Source organism: Catharus ustulatus, chromosome 1, assembly GCF_009819885.2.
Source record: "Catharus ustulatus isolate bCatUst1 chromosome 1, bCatUst1.pri.v2, whole genome shotgun sequence".
In the NCBI taxonomy this organism is placed as follows: domain Eukaryota; kingdom Metazoa; phylum Chordata; class Aves; order Passeriformes; family Turdidae; genus Catharus; species Catharus ustulatus.
Window position 1 is genome coordinate 163716714 of NC_046221.1, and position 26300 is coordinate 163743013.

General features: G+C 50.6%; 3 protein-coding genes across 5 annotated transcripts in view; 1 reads left to right on the forward strand and 2 right to left on the reverse strand.

Moving 5' to 3' along the window:
* Positions 1–881: 881 nt before the first annotated feature.
* LOC117003868 (leucine-rich repeat-containing protein 14-like) lies at positions 882–4902 on the reverse strand. Of its 2 annotated transcripts, none has more exons than XM_033074229.1 (4): positions 4570–4902; positions 3683–3980; positions 2997–3602; positions 882–1765 (listed from the first exon to the last, which is right to left on the reverse strand). In XM_033074229.1, the coding sequence occupies exons 2-4, from the start codon at positions 3973–3975 to the stop codon at positions 1204–1206; spliced, it is 1461 nt and encodes a 486-aa protein (XP_032930120.1). In that variant the 5' UTR covers positions 3976–3980; positions 4570–4902; the 3' UTR covers positions 882–1203. The 2 variants fall into 2 exon arrangements, with proteins under 2 accessions (XP_032930120.1, XP_032930111.1); XM_033074220.1 differs by having other exon boundaries at positions 4823–4890.
* Positions 4903–15424: 10522 nt separating this feature from the next.
* Positions 15425–21750, forward strand: LOC117003927 (leucine-rich repeat-containing protein 14-like). 2 transcript variants are annotated; one of them, XM_033074314.2, is made up of 5 exons: positions 15425–15529; positions 15761–15870; positions 16433–16738; positions 16818–17432; positions 18714–19411. In XM_033074314.2, the coding sequence occupies exons 3-5, from the start codon at positions 16446–16448 to the stop codon at positions 19267–19269; spliced, it is 1464 nt and encodes a 487-aa protein (XP_032930205.1). In that variant the 5' UTR covers positions 15425–15529; positions 15761–15870; positions 16433–16445; the 3' UTR covers positions 19270–19411. The 2 variants fall into 2 exon arrangements, with proteins under 2 accessions (XP_032930205.1, XP_032930212.1); XM_033074321.2 differs by having other exon boundaries at positions 15426–15529; positions 16821–17432; positions 18714–21750.
* The window catches only part of LOC117003963 (leucine-rich repeat-containing protein 14-like), a 22173-nt gene continuing 11749 nt past the window's right edge, over positions 15877–26300 (reverse strand). Inside the window, exon 3 of the transcript XR_006163105.1 lies at positions 15877–16305. The gene's annotated coding sequence lies outside the window, so the exon portion shown is untranslated. The remainder of the gene's footprint in view (positions 16306–26300) is intronic.

Sequence of the window (26300 nt, forward strand, 5' to 3'; positions counted from 1 at the left end):
CAGTGCTGTCAGACATGAAATCTTACAGAACAGAGCCCCCATCGATTTTCTTTTACTGGCACATGGGCGTGGTTGTGAGCAGTTTGAAAGACTGTGTTGTATAAACTTGTCTGAGCATTCCGTGTCCATCCACAACCAACTTCAAAAGGGGAGAGATTGAACAAATCCAATTGAAACAAACGATGGATCGTGGTTGGACGACTTCTTAGAAGGATGGAGTTTTGCACCTTGGCTAAAGGAGCTTTGCAGAATAGGTTTATATGCAAGGATTGTTACAGTGGCCATGTTAGTGACAGTGCCTTGTGTACTTCATTGTGCATGGCAAATACAGTAATTTCACGACCATAAGGCGCACCGGACTATAAGGCGCACCCCCCGGGAGTCGGCAAAATTCGCAACTTTGTAGATCAGATAAGGCGCACCGGACTATAAGGCGCACTTTTTTTTTGCAGCGAGGCTCCACCCCAGCTCCCTCCGCGCGGTTGCTGGACGAGGCCCCGCCTCAACCCGGTGGCCATTGGCCCCCGGGCCCGCCTCTATCCGGCAGGGCTGGGGCATGCCCGCCACCCCTCCGGGGCCAGGCTGTGGCCGTCGCCTTTCTGTGCCACCTCCACGGGGCCGGGGAGTGCCTGTGTAGGGGCCGTCCCACCTTCACGGGGCTGTCCCGCCTGCACGGGGCCAGGGTGTGCCCACTGCTGCTCCACCCCACCTCCACCTGGCAGCCATGGCACTGCCAGCTTCCCCCGCAGCTCACAGCTCTCACTTCTGGGTAGGCAAATTTCTGAACTTTGTCCATCAGATAAGGCGCACTGGACTATAAGGCGCACTTCCGGGTTTGGGAGAAAATTTTAGTCAAAAGACTGCGCCTTATGGTCGCAAAATTACTCTAACTAAGTAGATATGTTAAGTTTATTTGTGTGAAGTTTAACCCAATAAACATGGTTAAAAATGACTGGCTTTTCTGAGAATGCTATATGAGCATACGTAGCTCACATTAAAATTCAGATTCTGATCACGAGTCAGTAGTCCTCTTGTCTCTCTCAATCGTCAACAGAAAAGCACCGAAATGAAAGCAAAAACCGACTTGAATAAGGCAGAAAAGCACCAGGATAAGCAGAAAACACCTGGATTTCTGGAACAAGGTGGTAGCACTTTTTCGTGATGGAGGCTCTGAGCTTTTCCCGCCTCTGAGCTTTTCCCAAATCACAAAGAGAAGTAGTCCGGGGCTTTGTGGCTGTCGGGATCATCAGTCCAGACGATGTCGGTTCTTCCGGAATTTACCAAGATTTGGAAAAACTCTGACTTGGCCGCTGCCAAAATCTCCGCATCCACAAACTCCCCTAAATGCCATTCGAATGCTGATGGGTCCCCTGTGTAGCAATCCAGGGGGTAAGGATACACAACCAGGTGGAGATTTGGCAGCTCCAAGGTTTTCTGGAGCAGATCCTTGATCGCGGCCCTGGACAGGGGATTGCTGTTGAGTCCCAGGAAGCGCAGGCGGGAGCAGCGCAGGAGTGTCGGGAGCAGCACGGCCAGGTGGGAGTCGGCAATGTAGCAATAGGAGAGATCCAGGTGCAGCAGTGAGGCCGAGGCTTTCTCCAGGAGCAGCCGGAGTGGCTCCAGGAGGCCTTGAGAGATGTCATAGGAGCTCAGCTTCAACCTTTTGAGGGCTGGAGCGTGGAAGCTTTGGGAGAGGAAGGCGAGGTCGTCGGGAATGAGGGAGCAGAAGGGCAATTCCAAGCTTTCCAATGGAGTCTGGAGGTTGCTGGTGGGAGGGAAAAGAGAGAGGTGAGACCCAAGGGAGGACTGGTGGGTGCTGGGAATGTCAGGATTCCTGGGGAATGAGAGCTGGGATTGCATCCGTGGAATCGTGGGATTGTGGGATGGCTGAGGTTGGGAAAGAGCTCCAAGAACATCAAATTTGGCCCCTGAAACTCCTGGGATTTTCAAATGATGGAGTCATGGAATCATGAAATAATGGCATCCCTGAGGTTGGGCAAAATCTCCAAGTTCAAACTTTGAGAATCCTGGGATTATGGGATTATGAAGCCACGGACTTGTGGAATATTGGAGTTACGGGTTCTTGAGATCCCAGAGTTATGGAATTACAGGATTTTGGAGTTATGGGGTCACGGAGCGATTAAAGCAGGAAAAGACTTCATTAAGTCCAACCTTTGGGAATCCTTGATTCAAGGAATTATGGGATCATGGAATCATGGAGTCCTGGACTATTGGGATAATGGGATCATAGGAACCTGGATCACTAAGGTTGGAAAAGATCTCAGGGACCATCAAGCCCAAACTTTGGGCATTCTGGAATCAAGGACTGGGATAATGGAATCATGGGATTATCGGGATCATGAAATCCTGGAATCACGGGATCACTAAGACTGGAGAAGACCTCCAAGATCCTGAAGTTCAGCCTTTGGCAATCCTGTAAATACAGCATTTTGGGATCATGGACTTATGGGATGATGGAATTATTCATGAGCTATTGGGATAACGGAATGCTGGGATCATGGGAACATTGGGATAGTGAATTCCTGGAATCAATGGATCCTTCAGGATGGAAAAGATCTTCAAGACCCAATAAACGCTAACTTTGGGAATCCAGGAAACAGGGAATTTTGGGATCACGATTTTATGGAATAATGGAAACGTTGAGTCATGAACTATTGGGATAATGGAATCATGTGATCATGGGAATATTGGCATAATGAAATCCTGGAATCCTGGGATGACTAAGATTGGAGAAGACCTCCAACATCCTGAAGTTCAGTTTTTGAGAATCGTGGAATCATGGAATTCTGAGATCATGGAATTATGGGAAAACAGAGTCATGAATTTTTGGGATAACCGCATCATGGGAACATCAGGATAATGAAATCGTGGAACCACAGGATGGCTTAGCTTGGAAAAGACCCCCAAGATCCCTGTGCCCGACCCTTGGGAATCCCCCTGGAGAACAGGAAGGCCCCACCCCATGGGGAACTTACCCGAGGATCTGGTGCAGATTCCCGGAGACCTGGGAATATTCCAGGCTGAGCTCCCGGAGGCTGGGCAGCATTCCCAGCTGCCGAGCCAGGCACGGGATTCCATTGGCCAATTCTGGCCTGTGGGGCAGCCCAAATATATTGGTGCACTGGAGGCTGAGGCTGCGCAGCTCCGGGAAGCGTGAGAGGTGTGGCAGGATCTCCAAAATGTCAGACAGTTTCAACCTGCATCTACGCAGTTCCACCCTCCGCAGACAGGATGGATCCAGACATTGCAAGAAATTCACGATGTCGGATGCTGAGATGGACCTTGGTTGAAATTTGTGGCACTTGATGCGCAGAGGGGCGGAGGCTCCAGTCTGGAGTGCATCGCGCACGATCTTGTTGGACTTTTTGCTGACGTACAGGTCGGTGTGGACGTCCACGCCTGGGGGCTGTGGAGTGGCTGTGGTGGCTCCAGAGCATCCTTTGTGCTGCTTGGGTCTGTGCCTCTGGAATTCCTGCTGGTGCTTGGACACCTCCACACAAGCCTTGACCAAAGCCTTGGTGATGTCACTGTCTGGATCTTCCCAAAATCCCGTCATGTCCAAAATGCGCAGCTGGCACCTGCTGGAAAAAAATTTAAAGAAACCATCAAAATACCTGGAGGTATTGGAGGTTGTGGCCATGCTGGAATTTCCAAAACCCACCTGGAATCACTGCTGGGCTCTTCAAGCTTCCGCTGAAGCTGCGCCACAACAGCCTGGATGATGGCCTGGACAGAGATGATGCTGCGATGATCCCAGTGCAGCTCCAGGTGCCCCACAAGCTGCCGGACATGGAGCTCCTTGAAAGGCCAAGTGGCCACCAGATACCACAGGAAGAGGTGTCTTCCATCCCGGAATGCCGCTTGGAAAAGGACGGGATAGAGATGGGCAGGGATGGTGGGAAGAGAGCACTGGGCGACAACGCGGTGGGCACAGAGGCGAAGGAGGGAATCCATGGATTCTGCAGGGATGTGGGAATTAGGTGAAATTCAGGGGACCTCTGAGACAGAGAAGCTGAGAATTAGGAATCAGGAATCAAGAAATGGTTTGAGTAAAATGGCACTGCCAAAACTGTGTGTTTACTGTAATTTACAGTGCTGACAAGAACAGCAGGAGAGCAAGGCTACAAGGTGAGGTCAGGAGCTGGAGTGTGCAAACAGGATGCAAGGACAAAGGCACCACAGGATAAGGGGGTCCAGAGACTCCTGAAACCAGGAAAACTGGTATCAAAGTCTGGAAGATGACCAAAGGAATAAAAAGAGAGCATGGGCAAGGAGGCAAGGTGAAAAGTTCATCTGAGAGGAAGACTATTTATTTCATCCCAAAGACCCCCAGGTGAACACCAGAGCGAGCAGAAAGGAACAATGCGCAGCCATAAAGAGGCGTGGAGCTAATTTTAATATGAAGCAGAGACAGGCAATGAATGTGTATCAGGCGTATTGTGCAGTCCCAGTTTGTAGAGAATAAAAGGAGAGGCGCAGGTCGCCAAAGGTGTGCGTGTTTTTGGAGGAGCTATCGCCCATGCACCTCAGCGCTGAATAAATACATACCTACTCTTAGAACTTCTTCTGTGGGGTATAGAGAGTTTTTCCGTGCTTCACGCACAGGATGAGGAACCACCAGGGGAGAATTGCACGGAAACTTCGAATCCAGGGATATCCCGAGGAAGAGGGAAGCTGTGGGAGAAGGTGGGGGCGGTGTTGTGAGGGTACCCCCAGTGCAGCTCTCTAAAAAGAGGGTCCCAGAGTGCCCCCACCCTACGAGGGCCACCCCAAAATCCCTCAAGGTTCCAAAAAACCTTACGCGAATCTCGAAATTCACACAGGGATGCCGAAATTATCTCAAAATCCATTCAGAGATCCCCAAAACCGGCAATGCCGGCCCCCCCGACATGGCGCCCCTCACTCACCGCCCGCAGCCCCCGCTCTTCCCCAGCCATTCTGGACTCTCCACTTCCGTGTCTGCACGTTCTGCAGCCAATCAGCGAGCGAGACCCTCTGTGAGTCTTTACATTCATTGGGCTACTTCAAATGTCGGTCATTATTTTCTTTAATTCTCATTGGCTCAGCAGCGTCGTGGGCAGGCGCTTTGACATTCCGCCTTTCCATTTGTTCTGTCCCCTGTCAATCATTAATACCTGTTTTTCTATTGTTTGGCGCTGGGCGGGAGCGGGAGAATCGCGCTGAGGCGGCTCTGGGGTCCGTCCCGAGTCTCCCTCCATGTCGATCCCGATCCCCGATCCCGGTTCCCGCGGCCATGGAGCGGCAGCAGGAGCTGAAGGTGCTGCTGAAGCGCTGGGAAGCGGAATTCCTGAGGGAACGGCGGGGAAACCCAGCCAGGTGCTGCTGAGGGGCCGCGGCGGGAATTTGTGAGGGGGGAAATCCCTGAGGAGAATCCCTGGAATTTTGAGGGTGGGAGTGGGGGTACTGGTTTTCGGGACCCTGGGGGATTTTGGGGTGCTGCGATCTCTGGGGTGGTTAAGGGGGGTCCTGGAATTGGGAGACTCCGTTCAGCGGGGTCCTGAGTCTTTTGTGGTGTCCTGGGGAGTGGTTTTTGTGGTGCTTGGGTGTCTTTGGGGGGATTTTGTGTTCTGAGCAGGGCTTTGGCGTAGTTTCAGGATCCCTGGAATGAGTGAGATTGTTTTAGGGCCGTCCTGCAGCTTTTTGGGATGTCCTTCGGGTTCTTGAGGGTGTCTTTGAGGTGGTTTTGTGGTGCTGGGAGGGTTTTCAGGCGATTTCAGGATCCCTGCAATGAGGATGATTGTTTTGGGGGGTACTGGGTGTTTTAGGGGTGTCCATGTAGTGCTTTTTGCGGTGCTGGGGGCATCTTAGTGGTTTAAGGGTGTCCTAGAATTGGGGAATTTAGTTTAGGGGAGTCCTGTGGATTTTTTTGAGGTGTCCTTGGGCTGGTTTTGGAATACTCGGGGTGGTTTAGGGAGTCCCTGGAATGGGGCAGATTTGGTTTAGGGGGGTCCTGGGTGTTTTTGGGGTGTCCCTGCAATGGGAGAGGTCATTTTTGGGGTCTCTGGAGGTGCTTTAGGGAGTCAGAGAGAGTCTTTGGACTATTAGGGGATTCCTGTAAGGAGTGGAATTGGATTAGTGGTGTCCTCAGGTTTTTGGGGTGTCCTTGGGGTGGTTGAGCAGGTCCTTGGGGTGATTTTGGGGTATTAGGAGGGTCTTTGGCGTGATTTGGGGATCCCTGCAATGAGGGGGGCTAGTATGTGAGAGTAATGGGAGGTTTTGAGTTGTTCTTGAGAGCAGTTTTTGGGGTGCTGGGGGGGTCTTTGGGGTGGTTTTGGGGTCTGAGGGGGTCCTTTGGTTGGTTTTGGGAGTCCCTGGAATGGGGCAGGTTTGAAATAGAGAAAAAATATTTGCCCATGTTTATAAGGGAAACTGGAACAGCAATTTCAAACCCTGGGTCCGTGCAAATCGAGTGACATCAGCTTTATTTCTGCCTCAACCTGCCTCAGGCGAGGCATTAAAACAATTCCACCGAGTGGGGAGTTGGCTGAGGAAGGAAGCCAAAGCTGCTTCCATTGCAATTGGTGACAGGATGACAGATGTCAGTGCTGTCAGACATGAAATCTTACAGAACAGAGCCCCCATCGATTTTCTTTTACTGGCACATGGGCGTGGTTGTGAGGAGTTTGAAAGACTGTGTTGTATAAACTTGTCTGAGCATTCAGTGTCCATCCACAACCAACTTCAAAAAGGGAGAGATTGAACAAATCCAATTAAAATCAACGATGGATCGTGGTTGGACGACTTGTTTGAAGGATGGAGTTTTGCACCTTGGCTAAAGGAGCTTTGCAAAATAGGTTTATATGCAAGGATTGTTACAGTGGCCATGTTAGTGACAGTGCCTTGTGTACTTCACTGTGCAGGGCAAATAATTAACAAGACCATCCAAGAAGTTTTTTCTGTTTGAGAGAGGGAAATGTGGGAAATGGATTTGTAGAGAGTTCTCAGGGCCTGCCAGAAGGCTCCCACTGTGGCATCTGTGTGCAAACTTGGAGATAAGAAATGCTGACTTAGAAATGCCATGGAATAGGACAGGTATTGTTGAGAGAGAAATGGAGCTGGAAAAAAGTGTCAAAGGATGGCCTTGCACATCAGACTGGATACTTTGGAGAAATAAAACTATGAAAGGTGCATTGTGATGGAGCCCACGAGTTCTGATATCTGATGATTTGCTTTAAGGCATTTGACAGCAGGATGTGACAAAAGCTCATAGGCCAAGAAATGCTTTTAACGAATTTTAATTAGGAAATGGTTGACTTCTGGTTTTGATAGTGTGAATTACAACATCTGTTTTGTCGCACCCTTCATAGGAGACAGAAAATGGAATAACAGTTCTTTAAAATACCTCTCAATTTCCCCATATTTGGTTCACAAAAGGGCAAAACCAGACAGTGGCTAAGCTTAGGGAGGAAATTCAAAGACTAAGGAGTGTCGGGGAAAGTGAAATTCGTGGAGATTGGTGGAGTTCAGCCCTTCCATCTTCGAGGGATACCCACCAAGAGGCAGAGGACTCCAAATCCTTCCATTGTCACGGAATAGGAAGGCACCTGGGAGTGGAAATGGGTCCCCGCTTGGGAAGGAAATAATAAAAATAATAATAATAATTCCTCCTGGGCCAAATCCCATATCAGGTGCCACTTCAGACAGGTCGGAGGCCCTGGATCGAGAGTCACCCAGATGATTTACATGATTTAGAGGAAAATGATCTGCCCAATGAGCTTCCCAGTTATGGTTCCTCTCAAAGACAGATCAGCACCTCTGACATCAAAAAGAAAAGAAGGGTAATCGTGGTGGGTGACTCCTTCTGAGGGGAGCAGAGGGCCCCACATGTGGACAGGACCCATCCCACAGGGAGCTGTGCTGCCTCCCTGGGCCCGGGTACGGGATATCCCTGAGAGACTCCCTGGGCTGATCCAGCCCTCTGGTTATTACCCACTGCTGATACTCCAGGCTGGCAGTGATGAGATGGGAAAGAGGAGTGTCAGGGCAATTAAAAGGGACTTGAGGGCACTGGGCCAAGTGGTTGGTAGGACAGGAGCACAGGTGGTCTTTTCCTCAGTGCCTTTGGTGGCTGAGATAAACGGGGAAAGGAAGAGGAGAACTCCCATCATTAACAAGTGGCTCCAGGGTCGGTGTCATTGGCAAAGTTTTGGATTCTTTGATTGTGGGGCAACTTTTACAGCACCTGCCCTGCTGGAACCAGATGGGATCCATCTCTCTGTTAAGAGCAGGAGGTTGACAGCTCTGTCTGAACTGTCAGACCTCGTTGGGAGGGCTCTAAATGAGGTTTTGAAGGGGGAGGGGATGGAGCTGGGCTGTCTGGAAGCAGCCCCAAGGGTGGTGAGGCTGAGTTAGGGCTGAAATCAGTAGCCCAGCTGAGGTGCCTGCACACCAATGCACGCAGCACGGGGAACAAACAAGAGGAGCTGGAGGCCATGGTGCAGCAGCAGAGCTGGGATGTAGTCACCATCACAGAAATGTGGTGGGGTGACTCACACAGCTGGGGTGCTGCACTGGATGGCTCCAAACTCTTCAGAAGAGACAGGAAAGGGAGAAGAGGTGGAGGGGTTCCCTTTATATGAGGGAGGCTTTGGATGCCGTGGGTATTGAAAGTGATGATGATGGAGTTGAATGCCTGTGGGTAAGAATTAAGGGCAAGGCCAACAAGGCTGACATCCTACTGGGAGTCTGTTATCGTCCACCCAAGCAGGAGGAAGATGGGAACAACTTATTCTATGAGCAGCTGGAGAATGTTTCAGGATCATCAGCCCTTGTTAGTGTAGGTGACTTCAACCTGGCAGACATCTGCTGGGAACTTAATACAGCCCAAAAAAAGGCAGTCCAGAAAATATTTGGAGTGTGGGGAGGAGAACTTTTTGTCACAGCTGGTGGGTGAGCCCAGCAGCGAAGGGACTGTGTTAGATCTGTTGTTTGTAAATAGAGATGGGCTGGTGGGAGATGTGGTGGTTGGAGGCTGCTTGGGCCACAGTGATCAGGAAATTACAGAGTTCTCGATATGTGGTGACATCAGGAGGAACATCAATAACACTTTTACATTGAATTTCCAGAGGGCACAAGTTGGCCTGTTCAGGAGACTTACTGAGAGAGTTCCTTGGGAAGCAGCCCTGAAAAACAAAGGAATCCAGGAAAGGTGGGCATGGTTCAAAATAGAGATCGTGAGGGCACAGGAACAGACTGTCCCTGTGTGCCCAAAGCTGAGTTGACGAGGCAAACGTCCTGCCTGGAATGGGCAAGGAGGTTTTGGAGGAACATGGGAATAAAAAGAGGATGTATCATCTTTGGAAGGAGGGTCAGGTCTCTCAGGGAGTATTTAAGGGGGCTGCTAGAGCATGGAGGAAAATATATAGGGAGGCCAAAGCTCAGTTACAACTTAAAATGGCAACTTCTGTAAAGGATGATAAAAAATGCTTTTGCAAATATATTAATGGGAAAAGTAAGGCGAAAATCAACCTTTGATTTTTAATTGGATGAATGAGAGAACTCAGTAACTGCAGATGAGGAGAAAGTGGAAGTGCTTAATGCCTTCTTTGCCTCAGTTTTTAGTGGGAAAACAACTGGGCCTTCAGGACAGCTGTGCTCTTGGGTTGGTTGATGGTGTCAGGGAGCAGAATGGTCCCCCTGTTATCCAGGAGGAGGCAGTCAGAGAACTGCTGAGCTGATTGGATGTTCATTAATCTATGGCACCAGATGGGATCCATCCCAGGCTGATGAGGGAGCTGGCAGATGAGCTGGCAAAGCTGCTCTCCATCATTTACCAACAGTCCTGGCTCACTGGGGAGGTTCCAGATGACTGGAAGCTGGCCAGTGTGACACCCATTCACAAAAAGGGTGGGAAGGAGGATCCTGGTAATTATAGACCAGTCAGCCTGACCTCAGTGCCTGGTAAGGCAATGGAACAGTTTATCCTGATGTCATCACACAGCCCTTACAGGATGGCCAGGGGATCAGAGCCAGCCAGCACGGCTTTAGGAGGGGTAGGTCATGTTTGACCAACCTGGTCTCCTTTTCTGACCAGGTGAGCGCCTGGTGGATGTGGGAAAGGCTGTGGATGTTGTGTAGCTGGACTTGAGCAAGGCCTCAGACACTGTGTGCCCCAGCATTGCCTGGAAAAGCTGCAGCCCACGGCTTGGACAGGAGCGCTCTTTGCTGGGTTAAGAACTGGCTGGATGGGCGGGCCCAGAGAGTGGTGGTGAACGGTGCTGCATCCAGCTGGGGATCAGTGACCAGGGGTGTCCCTCAGGGTCTGTGCTGGGGCCAGTCCTGTTCAATGTGCAGACATGAATGAGTGCTGTGTCCAGCTCTGGCCCCTCAGTTCAGGGAGGACGTTGAGACGCTCGAGCGCGTCCAGAGGAGGCACCGAGGCTGGGGAGGGGCTTGGAACACAAACCCTGTGAGGAAGGGCTGAGGGAGCTGGGCTTGTTCAGCCTGGAGAAAAGGAGACTCAGGGCTGACCTCATCACTCTCTGCAGCTCCCTGAAAGGTGGTTGTGGTCAGGTGGGGTTGGGCTCTTTCTCCAGGCAGCAACTGACAGAACCAGAGGACACAGCCTCAAGCTGTGTTAAGTGAAAATTAGGTTGGAAATTAGGAAAAAGTTTTTCATAGAAAGAGTGATCAAGTACTGCAATGGTCTGTCTGGGGAGGTGCTGGAGTCACCATCCCTGGATTTGTTAAATAAAAGCCTGGATGTGGCACTCGGTGCCATTGTATAATTCAGGTGTTAGGGCAGGGGTGAACTTGATGATCTTGAAGGTCTCTTCCAACCCAGTGATTCTGTGAATTCTCTGAAAACTCCCTCAAATCCCATGAAACCCCAAATCCCAAAAAAACTCCGAATACCCAGAAAACCTCTGATCCCCCGCAACAGCCAAAATCCCCCCTAATGCCACATCCCATATTCCATTCCTAAAAAGTCCAAAACTATAAAAAAATCCAAATTCCAAAATCCCTCAAATTCCCCCAAAACCCCAATTCCCAAAAACTCCAAATCTCAAAACAGCCCCAAATCCCCAAAAAACCCCTAATCCTCCATAGGCCCCATATCCCCAATTCCCTGCCATTTCTCCCTTCCAGGCCGAAATCAAGGAGGCTCCACAGGAAACCTGAAGTAAGTTTGGGGAAAATGTGGGAATTTTGGACCTCAAAATAATCATAAAAAAACCCAACTTTGTGATATCCCCTGACCTGTCCATGATGATCCACCTAATAAAAACAATCCTGATTTCCAGGCCTTGGGGGAGAGGAATCCCTGGAGTTGGGGTGGCTGGTTTGGGGGTTCCTGGGGTGGTTTTGGGGTTCTGGGGGTCTTTAGGGTGATTTAGGTGGTCCCTGGAATGAGGGAGTTTGGTTTAGGGGACTCCTGAGGCTTTTTGGGTGTCCTTGGAGTGATTTTTGGGGTACTGGGGGTGTCTTGGGTTAGTTTTGGGGTACTGTGGGGATCTTTACATTTGTTTTGGATGGACCTGGAATGGGGGAATTTGATTTAAAGAAGTCCTGGGTTTATTTGGGGTGCCCTTGGGGTCGTTTTGGGGTCTGAGGACGATCTTGTGTTGTTTAGGGAGTGCCTGGGATGCAGTAGGTTTGGTTTAGGGGTCCTGGGGCTTTTTGGGGTGTCTTTGGAGTGGTGGTGGGACTCCTTTAGGTTGTTTTGGGGTGCTAGGGGGTTTTTGGGGTGGTTTAGGGGGTCCTTGGAATGAGGGAGTTTGGTTTAGGGGGGTCCTGAGACTTTCAGGGTGTCTTTGAGAGTGGTTTTTGGAGTTCTGGGGGTGTCTTTGGGGTGGTTTAGGGGAGACCTGGAATGAAGGAAGTTGGTTTAGGGGATCCTGAGAGTTTTGTCCTGTCCTTGGGCTGGGTTTGTGGTCTTTGGGCTGGGTTTGGGAGGCCCTGGAATGGGGCAGGTTTGGTTTAGGGGGGTTCTAATTAGGGGTTTGTCATCAGTCTGGTCTGTCCTCCCTCAGAGCCAGGATTAACAGAAACACGACTGAAACAGTTTTTTCTTGGGCTTGGATGTTTATTATTTCTCATCAGAAAGTACAGAGAGTATGACAGCACTTCCAGCTCCTGGCTAGAAGTAAGGAAAAATGGCTGGAGATGGAAACTACTACAAGGTCTTTTCAGGCTGAACAGTCCAACAGAGAATTAACACCTCTATTATTTATACTTTTGACCCAATAACTGGATTCCCATGACCCTTAGAGTGACACTCACTGACCAACCAGAAACTACTACCTGAAAACCATGAAGGAGAAGGAAGAAGAAGAAAGATGAACAAAGAAAGAGACACCACCCAAAATCCTCCATCTTGTCCCATACCTATTTCCTATACTACACAAACCTCAAATTTAAAACCCATCACCCTGTGAAAGCACACACTTCTAATTCACTACACACTCATGATTTCTACTTCATTCCTCATATTCAGAAGCCGTCTCCAAGGGCTCAGGACAAAAGCAGTGTTTTCCAGGGAGTCTGTGCCAGAAAGCACAGAAAGCACAAAAACTCCAGATTTCTGGGATCCAGCATTAGGGGTTGTTAGGGCATCCCTGGAATGAGTGGGATTGGTTTTGGGGGGTCCTGGGGTCTTTTTGGGGTGTCCTTGGGGTGGCTGAAGAGATCCTTGAGGTTTTGGGGTGGCTTGGGTTGGTTATGGAAGTAACTGAAAAGGTGGAAGTTGCTTAGGAGGGGTCCTGATCCAGGGCCTGAGACCTGTTCTGTAGTGGCACCTGGCTAGGGGATGGGGTTGGGAGGAAATATTATTATTATCATTTTTGTTATTTCATCCCTGAGCAGGGACCCATTTCCACTCCTCTTCATCTCCCAGGTGCTCTCCTATTCCCTGACAATGGGAGATTTGGGAGTCCTCTGCCTCTTGGGGGGCCTCCCTCAAAGATGGAAGGGCTGAACTCCACCAATCTCTTTCCCTTTCCCTGACACTCCTCAGTCTTTCAACTTCCTCCTAAACTCAGTCACTGTCTGGTTTTGCTCATTACTGACCCAGAGATGGAACAATCGAGAAGCTTTTTAAAAATCTTTTATTCCAGTTTCAGTCTCATATGAAGGGTGAGACAATACAGATGTTATAATTCACACCATCACAACCAGAAGCCAACCATTTCCTAATTACAATTCATTAAAAGCATTTCTTGGACTATCAGCTTTTGTCACATCATGCGGTAAAATGCCTTAAAGCCAATCCTCTAAATTCACCCCTCTGGGTTCCATGACAATGCATCTTTTATAGTTCTGTTTCTCCAAAGTATCCAGTCTGATTTGCAAGGCCATCCCTTGACACTTTTCCAGCTCCATGTCTCTCTGAACAACACCTGTCCTATTCCATGGCATTTCTAAGTCAGCATTTCTTATCTCCAGGTTTGCACACAGATGCCACAGTGGGAGCCTTCTGGCAGGCCCTGAGAACTCCCTACAAATCCATTTCCCACATTTCCCCTCTCTCTCTCGAACAGAAAAATCTTCTTGGATGGTCTTGTTAATTATTTGCCCTGCACAGTGAAGTACACAAGGCACTGTCACTAACATGGCCACTGTAACAATCCTTGCATATAAACCTATTCTGCAAAGCTCCTTTAGCCAAGGTGCAAAACTCCATCCTTCAAACAAGTCATCCAACCACGATCCATCGTTGGTTTTAATTGGATTTGTTCAATCTCTCCCTTTTTGAAGTTGGTTGTGGATGGACACTGAATGCTCAGACAAGTTTATACAACACAGTCTTTCAAACTGCTCACAACCACGCCCATGTGCCAGTAAAAGAAAATCGATGGGGGCTCTGTTCTGTAAGATTTCATGTCTGACAGCACTGACATCTGTCATCCTGTCACCAATTGCAATGGAAGCAGCTTTGGCTTCCTTACTCAGCCAACTCCCCACTCGGTAGAATTGTTTTAATGCCTCACCTGAGGCAGGTTGAGGCACAAATAAAGCTGATGTCACTTGATTTGCACGGCCCCAGGGTTTGAAATTGCTGTTCCAGTTTCCTTTATAAATATGGGCAAATATTTTTTCTCTATTTCAAACCTGCCCCATCCCAGCAACTCACAAAACCAACCAAAGGACCTTTTCAGACCCCAAAACCACCCCAAAGACACCCCCAGCAACCCAAAAACCACTCTCAAGAACAACCCAAAAACCCCCAGTACTTCCCCAGACCAGTCCCCCTCATTGCAGGGAATCCTAAATTACCCCAGAGTCCTCCCTTGGTACCCCAAAACCACCTCAAGGACACCCTCAATGACCCCAAGGAAACTCCAATAATGTGAGGACATCCCAAAATCAATTCCACTCCTTCCAGGTATCCCCTAATACTCCAAAGACTCTCTCAGACCCCCTAAAAACATCTCAGGAAGCCCCAAAAATGACCTCTCCCATTGCAGGGACACCCCAAAAACACCCAGAACCCCCTAAACCAAATCTGCCCCATTCCAGGGACTCCCTAAACCTCTGCAAAGACCCCAAAACCAGCCCAAGGACACCTCAAAAAAGGCACAGGACTCCCCTAAACCAAATCCCCAAATTCCAGGTCACCCCTGAACCACCAAGACCACCCCAGCACCCCAAAAACCACTCCATGGACACCCCAAAAACACCCAGTACCCCCCAAACCAATCCCTCTCATTGCAGGGATCCTGAAATCGCCTCAAAACCCTCCCAGCACCCCAAAACCAACTCAAGGGGTCCCTCAACAACCCGAAGGACACCCCAAAAAGCTCTAGGGCGCCCCTAAAACAATCCCCCTCATTCCAGGGATCCTTAAACTAATCCAAAGCCCTGCTCAGAAAAACCACTCCCCAGGACACCACAAAAGACTCAGGACCCCGCTGAACCGAATCTCCCAATTCCAGGGACCCCTAAACCACCACAAAGACCCCAGCACCCCAAAATCACCCCAGGCACTCCAAAGCCAGCGACTGCCCCCGCCATTCCAGGGATTTCCGTCAGCGGCTTCTCCAATCACAAATTCCCGCCGCGGGCACTCAGCAGCACCTGGCTGGGTTTCCCCGCCGTTCCGCAGGAATTCCGCTTCCCAGCGCTTCAGGAGCACCTTCACTTCCTGCTGCCGCTCCATGGCCGCGGGAACCAGGATCAGGGATCAGGATCAGGGATGAGGGATCAGAGATGAGGGATCGGGATCGACATCGACATGCAGGGAGACTCGGGAAGGACCCCAGAGCCGCCGCAGAGCGAACCTCCCGCTGGAGCCCAGCGTCAACCAATAGGAAAGCAGGGATTGCTGATTGACAGCGAAGGGGACCAATGGAAGGGCGGGAAGTCAAAGCGGCTACCACGACGCTGTTTAGCCAATGAGAATTAACTAAAACAATGACTGACAGCTCTAAGATCCAATCAATTCTCCTCCAGCCTGTGTCTCGCGCACTAATGATTACTGCGACACAGCGGGGAAAGGAGAGTGAAGCTGCCACAGGGGCTGGGGGCGAGTTGGGGCTGCGGGCGGGCGGTGAGTGGGGGGCGGCAGGGCCGGTTTGGGGATCCCTGAGGGGACTTTGGGATAATTTTGGAATCCCTGTGGGAATTTCGAGATTCTCGGAGGGGTTTGGGATCCTTCAGGGATTTCGGGGTGCCCCTGATAGGGTGGGGGCACTCCGGGACCCTCTTTTTAGGGAGCAGCACTGGGGGTACCCTCACAACATCGCCCCCACCTTCTCCCACAGCTTCCCTTTTTTTTCAGGATATCCCTGGATTCGGAGTTTCCCTGGAATTCTCCCCTGGTGGTTCCACGTCCTGTGCATGAAGCACGGAAAAACTCTCAATAACCCACAGAAGAAGTTCTAAGAGTAGGTGTGTATTTATTCAGTGCTGAGGTGCATGGGCGATAGCTCCTCCAAAAACACGCACACCTTTGGCGACCTGCGCCTCTCCTTTTATTCTCTACAAACTGGGACTACACAATACGCCTGATACACATTCATTGCCTGTCTCTGCTTCGTATTAAAATTAGCTCCACACCTCTTTATGGCTGCGCATTGTTCATTTCTGCACGCTCTGGTGTTCACCTGGGGTTCTTTGGGATGAAATAAATAGTCTTCCTCTCAGATGAACTCTTCACCTTGCCTCCTTGCCCATGCTCTCTTTTTCCACCTTTGGACATCTTCCAGACTTTGATATCAGTTTTCCTGGTTCCAGGGTGTGGTGCCTTTGCCCTTTCATCCTGTTTGCACACTCCAGCTCCTGACCTCACCTTGTAGCCTTGCTCTCCTGCTGTTCTTGTCAGCACTGTAAATTGCAGTAAACACACAGTTTTGTCAGGCCCCTTTATAGTCAAAGCAATTCTTGATGCTTTATTCTTAATTCGTAATTTCTCTGTCTCAGGGGTCCACCTAATTTAATCTAATTCCCACAGCTCCCCAGAATCCATGGATTCTCTCCTTTTCCTCTGTGCCCGCTGCGTCGTCTCCCAGCACCCTCTTCCCACCATTCCTGCCCATATCTATCCCGTCATTTTCCAAGTGGCATTCCTGGATGGAAGACCCCTGGCCCTGCGGGACTTGGTGGCCACTTGGCAATTCCCGGAGCTCCACTTGCAGCGGCTTCTGGGGCGCCGGGAACTGGACCTGGATCATGACTACAGGCCCTGTATTGAGGCCATCATCCAGGGCGTGATGGAGCAGCTTCAGCAGGAGCAGGAAGAGCCCGGCAGTGATTCCAGGTGGGTTTTGAGAATTCCAGCATGGCCACAGTCTCTAATACCTTCAGGTATTTTGATGGTTTCTTCCTATTTTTTCCAGCAGGTGCCAGCTGCGCGTGTTGGACATGACGGGAGTTCCAGATAATGCATTCAGGTTGAGGTTGTCCCTCACCAAAGTTTTGGCCAAGGCTTATTTTGAGATGTCCACGTACCAGCAGGAATTACAGAGGCACCAACGCAAGCGACGCAAAGGACGCTCTGGAGCCACCACGGCCACTCCACAGCTCCGGGGCGTGGACGTCCACACCGACCTGTGTGTCAAGAGAAATTCCTACGAGATCCTGCACAAAGCGATCCAGACCAGAGCCGCCAGCCCGCTGCGCATCAAGTGCCGCGAATTCCAAGCACGGGATCTCTCAGCAAAGGAGATTGTGACTGTGTTGAAATCTCTGGATCCATCCTCTCTGCGGAGGGTGGATCTGTATATTAACAAGTTTGGATTGAAAGAGCTCTCAGCGATCATGCCTCATCTCTCACGTTTCCAAGAGCTTTGCAGCCTCAGGATGCCATGTTACGTGTCTGACCTGCACCACCGGACACCAGAATCAGCCACGAGAATCCGTGACATAGCTGCACAGCTGGGAATGCTGCCTGGCCTCAGGGAGCTCAACCTGGAAATGCTCAAGGTCCCTGGGAAACTGCAGCAGTTCCTCTGGTGGGTTTTCTGCAGAGTGGGGCCTTCCAGCACTCTGAGGGGATTCCCAATGGTTGGTCTCAGGGATATTGGAAGTCTTTTCCCAGCTGAGGGATCCCATGGTTCCAGGATTTCATTGTCCCAATGTTCCAATAATTCTGTTTTTCCAATAGTTTGTGACTCCATTTTCCTATAATTCCATGATCTCAGAATTCCGTGATTCCAGGGTTTTCAAAGGCTGAACTTCAGGATCTTGTAGTTAGTTTCCAACCTTAATGATCCCATAATCCCATGACTCCAGGAGTTCATGATACAACGTTTCCATTATCCCATGAACTCATGATCCCAAAATTCCATGATTCCAGGATTCCCAAATTTTGTGCTTGATTGGTCTTGAGGGTCTTTTCCAACCTGAAGGGTCCATTGATTCCAGGAATTCATTATCCCATTGTTCCCATGATCCCATGATTCCGTTATCTCAATAGTTCACGATTCAATTACTGTCTCATCCCATAAGTCCATGATGCCAAAATTCCACAATTCCACGATTTCCAAAGGCTAAACTTTAGGATCTTGGAGATCGTCTCCAATCTTATTGACCCCATGATTCCAGGATTTCATTATCTCAATATTCCTATGATTCCATTATCCCAATCCTTGATTTCAGAATTTCCAAATTTTGGGCTCGATGGTCCCTGAGATCTTTTCCAACCTTATGATCCTTGGTTCCCATGATCCCATGATCCCAATAGTCCAGGATGCCATGATTCCATAATTCCTTGTTACCAGGATTCCCAAAGGTTGGACATGATGATCATGAAGCCATTTCCAAATGTAACGGCTCCATGACCCTGTAGCTCCGCAATTCTACAATTCCTGGGCGCCATGATCCCATAATTCCATGATTTTCAAACCTTGAACTTGATGGTCTCGAAGATTTTGCCCAATCTTAGTGATTCCATGATTCCGTGATTCCATGATTCCATGATTCTATGACTCAATCATTCAAAAATCCCAGGATTTTCACATTCAAAAATCCCAGGATTTTCAGAACTCAAACTTGATGGTCTCCAAGACCTTTCCCAAGCTTACCCATTGCATAACTCTATGATCCCATCATTCCAAAATCCCAGAATTTTGTTGTTGGAGCTCTTGGAGCTCTCTCTCTCATCCATCCCACAATCCCGCGATTCCAGGGATCCAATCCCAGCTCTCATTCCCTGCATTTCCCCCAGGAATCCTGATATTCCCAGCTCCCACCAGTCCTCCCTTGGTCTCAGCTCTCCTTTTTCCTCCTGTTAGCGAACTCCAGACTCCGTTAGAAAGCTTGGAATTGCGCTACTCCTCCCTCGATCCTGCCGAACTCGACTTCCTCTCCCGAAGCTTCCACGCTCCGGCCCTCAAAAGGTTGGATCTGAGCGGCCACAACATCTCCCGAGGCTTCCTGGAGCCACTCCAGCTGCTCCTGGAGAAAGCCTCGGCCTCGCTGCTGTACCTGGATCTCTCGGAATGCCACATTGACGACTCCCACCTGTCCGTGCTGCTCCCGACGCTCCTGCGCTGCTCCCGTCTGCGCATCCTGAGACTCTGCTACAATCCCCTGTCCATGGCCCCGCTGAAGGATCTCCTCCAGAAAATCTTGGAGCTGCCAAATCTCCACCAGATCTTCTATCCCATTCTTAAGGAGTGCGGCGGGCTGGAGCCATCGGATTTCAGGATTAATTTTGTCCCAGATGAGGAGCGTTTGGCGGCAGCCAAGGCGGAGTTTTCCCAAATCTTGGTGAATTCTGGGAGAACCGACCTCATCTGGACTCATGATCGCAAAGACCACAAAGCCATGGACTACTTCTCCTTGTGATTTCGGAAAACTCGGAAGTGCGAAAAGCTTGGAGCCTCCATTATGGGAAAACGCCACTGCCTGCTTCTTGAAATCCGGGTGTTTTCTGCCTCATTCCTGTTCTTTTCTCCCTCATTCCAGTGTTTTTTTTCCTGCCATTTCAGTGCTTTTCTGCCTGATTTTGTTAGTTTTCCACCTCATCCTGATGTTTTTCTGCCCCATTCGAAGATCTTTCCCTGGTTCTGTAGCTTTTCTGCCGCATTTTGAGCTTTCCCCTCGCCATCCCAACTTAATAATGCAGAGAAAATGCAGTCCAGGGAATTTTTAGAGTGTGTGGAGGACAGCCTTTTGTCACAGCTGTTGGGAGAGCCCAGCAGCGAAGGGACTGTGTTACATCAGTTGTTTGTAAATAGAGATGGGCTGGTGGGAGATGTGGTGGTTGGAGGCTGCTTTGGCCACAGTGATCAGGAAATTACAGAGTTCTCGATATGTGGTGGAAATCAGGAGGAACATCAATAACACTTTTACATTGAATTTCCAGAGGGCAAACTGGGAAACAGCCCTGAAAAACAAAGGAATCCAGGAAAGGTGGGCATGCTTCAAAATAGAGATTGTGAGGGCACAGGAACAGACTGTCCCTGTGTGCCCAAAGACGAGTTGACAAGGCAGATGTCCTACCTGGATCGGCAACGAGGTTTTGGAGGAACATGGGAATAAAAGGAGGATGTATCAACCTTGGAAGGAGGATCAGGTCTCTCAGGCAGTATTTAAGGGGGCTGCTAGACCATATAGGAAAAAATGAGGGAGGCCAAAGCTCAGTTACAACTTTAAATAGCGACTTCTCTAAAGGATAATAAAAATTTTTTTTACAAATACATGCATGGGAAAAGGAAGAGTAAGACCAACCTTTGTTCTTCATGGGATGAGGGAGGGAACTTAGTAACTGCAAATGAGGAGAAGGTGGAAGTGCTTAATGCCTTATTATCCTCAGTTTTTTGTGGGAAAACAACTTGCCTTGAGGACATCTGTCCTCTAGATAGGTTGGTTGGTGTCAGGGAGCAGAATGGTCCCCCTGTTATCCAGGAGGAGGCAGTCAGAGAACTGCTGAGCTGACTGGATGTTCATTAATCTATGGCACCTGTTGCCTCCAAGGAGGAGGCGTGGCGACCCAGTTCCAAGGACCGGACACATCAGCTAACACCTTACAGGCCTGACGGGCCAAATCACTCACAAACACCCATGGGGTGGATGGTGAAATGCGTTTATTAGCCGGTGGACACTGGCTTAAATAACCGCGGAACACTGACGCAACTTCCTCTAGCTCACGATTGGCTGACGTCATGGATGGCATTGGCAAACCCTTCTGCTCTGGCTAGGGTTTCTAATTTAGACTTTAGAGTTTGATTAGCCCTCTCTACTATAGCTTGCCCTGTACTGTTGTACACAATGCCTTGTTTTAAAGTGATGCCCCATTTGGTGGCGAATTCTTGGACCGGTGTGGAAAAGAAGTTTATCCCATTCTGTTTTTATCTGTTTTGGGATCCTGAGCCAGGCCATAACTGTCAGCCAATGTTGGATAGTGGCTTTGGAGTTGGCTTTTGCGTGTTGCGTTGCGACAATCATGTTGCTGTAGGTGTCGACTGTTACAGCAAGCCACACTCTGGGCTTTAGCAGTTGGCATAAAGTGAAATCTGTCTGCCAGATCTCTGAGGCCTTTAGGCCTCTGGGATTGACGCCGCTTGACCATAGAGGTGACTTTTGGCAGTGAGGACAGGTGGCTACTATGTGCTTGGCGTCCAATATGGGGATGTTGCATTGTTTGGCGAGCACCTTCGCCCCTACGTGAAGCGATTCGTGTAGTTGACGTGCTTCTTGCAGAGTCCAGATGCCTTTCGCTGCTGCGTCAGCCTTGTCGTTGCCTATCTGATAGAACCCTTTAACTAGATCGTGGCTGTTGACATGCACCACCGACACGGTGCCTTGGCAGGAGTAGAGTGCCTCTTCGATCATTATGGCAGCTGGTGAGGTGGAGACGCCTGGGTTGGACATTGCTTGGCAGAGCTTCGTGACGAACATGGAATCTGTGAAGATGTTGAGATGTTCGGTTGGAAACAGGTCGCGTGCCAGCACCACTGCTGAGGCTTCTAGTAGTTGAACTGATAAGGATTCGTCCCTCTTTGTGACGCACTGCCATTGGTCTTGCTCTTGCCCTACGACGGCTGCGGTGGAAGTTGTCGAGGACGCATCGGTGAATGCGGTTGGGCCTGGTAAGGGTCGATTTCTGACCTTCGGTGGGAGATCGATGTCCACTGTGGTTAGTAGTTGAGTCCACGGGGGCTTCACAGCGTGACAAAGTTCTCCTGCGAAGCCGAACAAAGCCAGGGCAAGGCACTCTGAGACTGCCACAGACGATGACGAGATCTGCTTCCGAAAAGGCAAGTATATTTTTGCAGGTTCGAAACCCATATGGCTCAGGGCGAGTTTTCTGCCCTTCATAATTAGGTTTCCAAAGCATTCCACCCCTGGGGTAAAGGCTCGCGATAGTCTTCCAAGGACTACCCATTCCACTGGTTTGGCTGAATCAGGAGGTCCTTGTGCTAGTACCCCGATTCCCCTTCTTTTGTGAAATGTACGTATAGATCCAGTGGCAGGTGTGGGTTCCACCTAGAGAGAACTGCAGTGGACAACTGCCCTTCGATGTAGTCGAGCGAGCGAGTGGCTTCTTCTGAGATGGTTTGTTGTTCCCATAGGTGTTTGCCCTTAAGGAGGTCATACAGTGGGGACATAACTTCGGGTGGAACAAGGACGATGTTACGCAGCCACTGTAGCGATCCTACCACTTGTTGTGCATTGTGCAGCGTCTTGATGTTATGGCGAATTTTGATTGCTGGAGGTGATACGTAGGAGCCGTTGATCTTCACGCCCGAGAATGTGACTGAAGGGCCTCTTTTTATCTTTGCTTCTGCTACTTCGAAGCCGTTGGTTTTCAGAACTTCGGAGACTGCTATCACAAGGCTGTCCACTTGGCTGGGTAGAGGAGCCACTATTAAAATGTCCTCCATGTATTGGATGACGGTGGCTTGGGGGTTCACTGATCGAATGGGTGCTAAGGCTCGACTCACTACAACTTGGCAAATGGTGGGAGAATTTACCATTCCTTGGGGAAGGACTTTCCACTGGAACCGGAGGTTGGGTTGTTATCCGTTGGGGAACATGATGGAGAAAGCGAACTGTTCTTTATCTTGTTAGTGCAGGGGTATTGAAAAGAAGCAGTCTTTAATATCAATTACCGCACACTGCTGATTTGCTGGGATAAAGGAGTTGCTGGGTAGTTTTGTCTGTACGGGACCCATTGGCTGGATTTTCTTATTAACTGCTCGCAGGTCGTGGAGCAAGCGAAAGCCTTCGCCGCTGCGCTTGGGTATGACGAACACAGGAGTGTTCCATGGGGAGATGGATGGTTCGATGTGTCCCTTTTCTAGCTCTCGTTGGACCAGTTGGAGGAGGATGGACATTCAAGGCTTGGGTATGGGCCCCTGCTCAACGTATACGGGGTCTGATGACTTCCAAGTCAGTTGGATTGGGATTGGTGGGTACGCAGCAGTGGCCCTCGGGTAAATTTGTCACCCTGACATTCAGTTGAGCTAGAGCATCTCGCCCAAGCAGAGGTCGAACAGGTGGGTCATCCGGAAGGACGTACACGTAAACTTGGACTTCTGCATCTGTTCCGTCGTGCACGATGATTGATATTAACTCTGCGCTCTTTCTTGCAGCGGAGGCTCCTCCTACTCCACTCACTGCAGAGGCATCTTTAACCTCCAACATGGGGGCCAAAGCGACTGCGGGATGGCTGTGACGTCCGAGCCGGTGTCAATTAGAAAAAGTACCTTGATGGCTATGGTACTGTGTCGGGAGCGGTCTGCAGGGGTTCTCCAGGCAAATCTGTTGGAGCTGTATTTGTATTCTCGGCAGGTTCCCCAGACTATTGGTGGTTCGTCACATTGGACTGCCAGGGCCACCCATGGATTCCGTTCTCCAAGCTGTCTTTCGGGGGGATGAACGTAGTGGGCTGTGGTTGGACCGTTGGTTGGGGGAATGCTTGCTGCAGGGGCAAGTGTTGAGCCATGATGTTGGTGGCTTCTCGTGGGGGCAACTGGTTCGGGAGTTGCCCACTCCATGCAGGGCTGACATAGCTGGGCCGCTGGGTATTCCAACCGGGAGGAGGCTGCTTGCAGCCCGCCTGCCCCCTCCCCCGCCTGTTTCCCTGTCTCTGGCTTCAGCAGTCTCAGGCAAAGTGGCCTTTTTTGCCGCAGGTCCAGCAGGGTCCTCTTGGTAAACGTGAGGGACCTGTAGGCGGTGGTTGGTTTTGGCTGGGATAGTTTCGGACAGCCATGACCTCAGCTACAGCAGCGCTGATTGCGGCTGGAAGTGGAGCTAGCGCAGCGCCGACAGCGGCTTGGACTGGGGTTAAGTTCTCTTCTCTCACTACGTGTTTGATCATTGCCGCGAGACTAGCGCCGGGTGTTGGTCTCCGCTAACTCGGGCAAGCATTTTTTCCAAATTGTCCTCCCACTCTTGCTTAAATACAATCATTCCTTCCCCGTCAAAAATCATGCGGCACGTCTGCTTAATGTCAAAGGGGAGCATGTCATCATTGCTGAAAAGGCCGTCAATTAGAGTGGAGACTATGGAAGAATTGATGCCTTTCTCGGCATTGGCTTTGACAACAGCCTGCACGTCCTTAGGGTTCACTGGGGAATAGGCTGGCAAATTGTTGTCCACTCTCCTAACTGGGAAAATTCGCACCGCTGTTTCGGGCAGATCGGCGAGTGCCGCCTGGACCTTTTCCCAGTCTGTCAGAGGCATAGGTTCCGGTGGGTCCCTTTTGCTCGCGCTCGGTGTAAACGAGCCGGTAAGTTTAATATGAGTGGCTGGCGCGTAATTTTCATCGGAATTGGACTCTGTATTGGGTGAGTACCGTTCCCTGTTCTTTTGTTTTCCCCACCACTGATTTCGTGGCATTCACCCGGCCCATCCAAACTCGCTGTCTGAGTCGGAGGAAGTGGAATGGCAAGGTGTTTCCGGCCAACTACGGCTTTTGTTCAAACTCCGCCCTCTCTCTCCCCCTCCCCTTCTCCGCCCCTCTTTGGGGGAGTTCTCCTCCTTCAAGGGGAGTGTTTTGGGGCGAGCTCCCCGGTTGGATCTTGGGGTCTCCTCCCTCTTGCCGGCCGCACACTCCCCCTGGTGTTCACGGTTGCGCATGCCTGTGGCGGGAACAGACTCTCGTCCTGTCCCTTTCCCTCTTCCCCAGCGCCATTTTGTGACGCATAGAGCGGCGGCTTTTTAAAAACTTCTTCAGGGCTCGCCTCGTTAAGGATGCCCTGAGGCTCACAAACTTTCTCGCAGTCTGGCGACCGATTAGTAGCTAGATTAGGGGTTGAGATAAGGGACTGGGACCGCGAGAGGTTGTTAGTTTTCGACCCCGCATGATCGCCAGACGCAGTCTGGGTGGCGGCTGCCACCCCCACTTTCAGTGTGATCTTTAAACAATTTCGAGCTGCTTTCCAGGTTTCCTGCTCTGATAAAGCCCTTTCCAGAGCCCGCATAACCTTTTCCCAACTCTTCAAACATTTGCCTGATCCTGTGGTTATCACATCTTCCGCGAGTGCTTTGAGGCATTTATCCCAACATCCCGAGTGCAGCACGTCCACAGGACGATCTATCGCACCCAATTCTATTAACCTTGTAACCGCGCACTCCAAATCTTTTCTTTTAACACTTATCCCCCACTGATTGTGTAATTCCCCTATTACCTCGCCGAGCGCCTCCATCTCGACGGCACTGGGAGCATCTTCCCCGTTGAAGTCGGTCCAGCCGCTTCGACCGTCCCTCCTGAATCGGCGTGAATCCCGTCACCTGATCACCCGCGCCCGTGTATCAGGGGGCTATCCGCCCACGCTCGCACGTCGGGGGCTATCCGCCTATGCCCGGGGGGCAGAGGACGACGTTCCCTCACCCGAACGTCGAGGGGCGACCTTCCCTCGCCCGTACACCGGGTGGCGATCCCGGGTTTCAGCACCATTTTGTTGCTTCCAAGGAGGAGGCATGGCGACCCAGTTCCAAGGACTGGACACATCGGCTAACAACTTACAGGCCTGACGGGCCAAATCACTCACAAACACGCATGGGGTGGATGGTGAAATGCGTTTATTAGCCGGTGAGCACCGGCTTAAATAACCGCGGAACACTGACGCAACTTCCTCTAGCTCACGATTCGCTGACGTCATGGAGAGGGTGGGGGCCTGTCTCCTCGTACATCACGATATCTTCCGATCGATCTTTCTGGCTAACCACAGGCACCAGATGGGATCCATCCCAGGCCGATGAGGGAGCTGGCAGATGAGCTGGCAAAGCTGCTCTCCATCATTTACCAACAGTCCTGGCTCACTGGGGAGGTTCCAGATGACTGGAAGCTGGCCAGTGTGACACCCGTTCATAAAAAGGGTGGGAAGGAGGATCCTGGTAATCATAGACCAGTCAGCCTGACCTCAGTGCCTGGTAAGGCAATGGAACAGTTTATCCTGATGTCATCACACAGCCCTTACAGGATGGCCAGGGGATCAGAGCCAGCCAGCACGGCTTTAGGAGGGGTAGGTCATGTTTGACCAACCTGGTCTCCTTTTCTGACCAGGTGAGTGCCTGGTGGATGTGGGAAAGGCTGTGGATGTTGTGTAGCTGGACTTGAGCAAGGCCTCTGACACTGTGTGCCCCAGCATTGCCTGGAAAAGCTGCAGCCCACGGCTTGGACAGGAGCGCTCTTTGCTGGGTTAAGAACTGGCTGGATGGGCGGGCCCAGAGAGTGGTGGTGAACGGTGCTGCATCCAGCTGGGGATCAGTGACCAGGGGTGTCCCTCAGGGTCTGTGCTGGGGCCAGTCCTGTTCAATGTGCAGACATGAATGAGTGCTGTGTCCAGCTCTGGCCCCTCAGTTCAGGGAGGACGTTGAGACGCTCGAGCGCGTCCAGAGGAGGCACCGAGGCTGGGGAGGGGCTT

What these genes read in the sequence shown, in the direction of transcription:
- LOC117003868 (XM_033074220.1), bottom strand. Translation starts at nt 4,871, where the DNA reads ATGGATTTTGAGATAATTTCGGCATCCCTGTGTGAATTTCGAGATTCG. An exon ending in GTGTGAATTTCGAGATTCGC is followed by an intron (nt 3,981 to 4,822) that starts GTAAGGTTTTTT and finishes ACATCCCTGCAG; the next exon opens with AATCCATGGATTCCCTCCTT. An exon ending in AATCTGCACCAGATCCTCGG is followed by an intron (nt 1,766 to 2,996) that starts GTAAGTTCCCCA and finishes CCCTCCCACCAG; the next exon opens with CAACCTCCAGACTCCATTGG.
- LOC117003927 (XM_033074314.2), top strand. Translation starts at nt 16,446, where the DNA reads ATGGATTCTCTCCTTTTCCTCTGTGCCCGCTGCGTCGTCTCCCAGCAC. An exon ending in GAGCCCGGCAGTGATTCCAG is followed by an intron (nt 16,739 to 16,817) that starts GTGGGTTTTGAG and finishes TATTTTTTCCAG; the next exon opens with CAGGTGCCAGCTGCGCGTGT. An exon ending in AAACTGCAGCAGTTCCTCTG is followed by an intron (nt 17,433 to 18,713) that starts GTGGGTTTTCTG and finishes TCCTCCTGTTAG; the next exon opens with CGAACTCCAGACTCCGTTAG.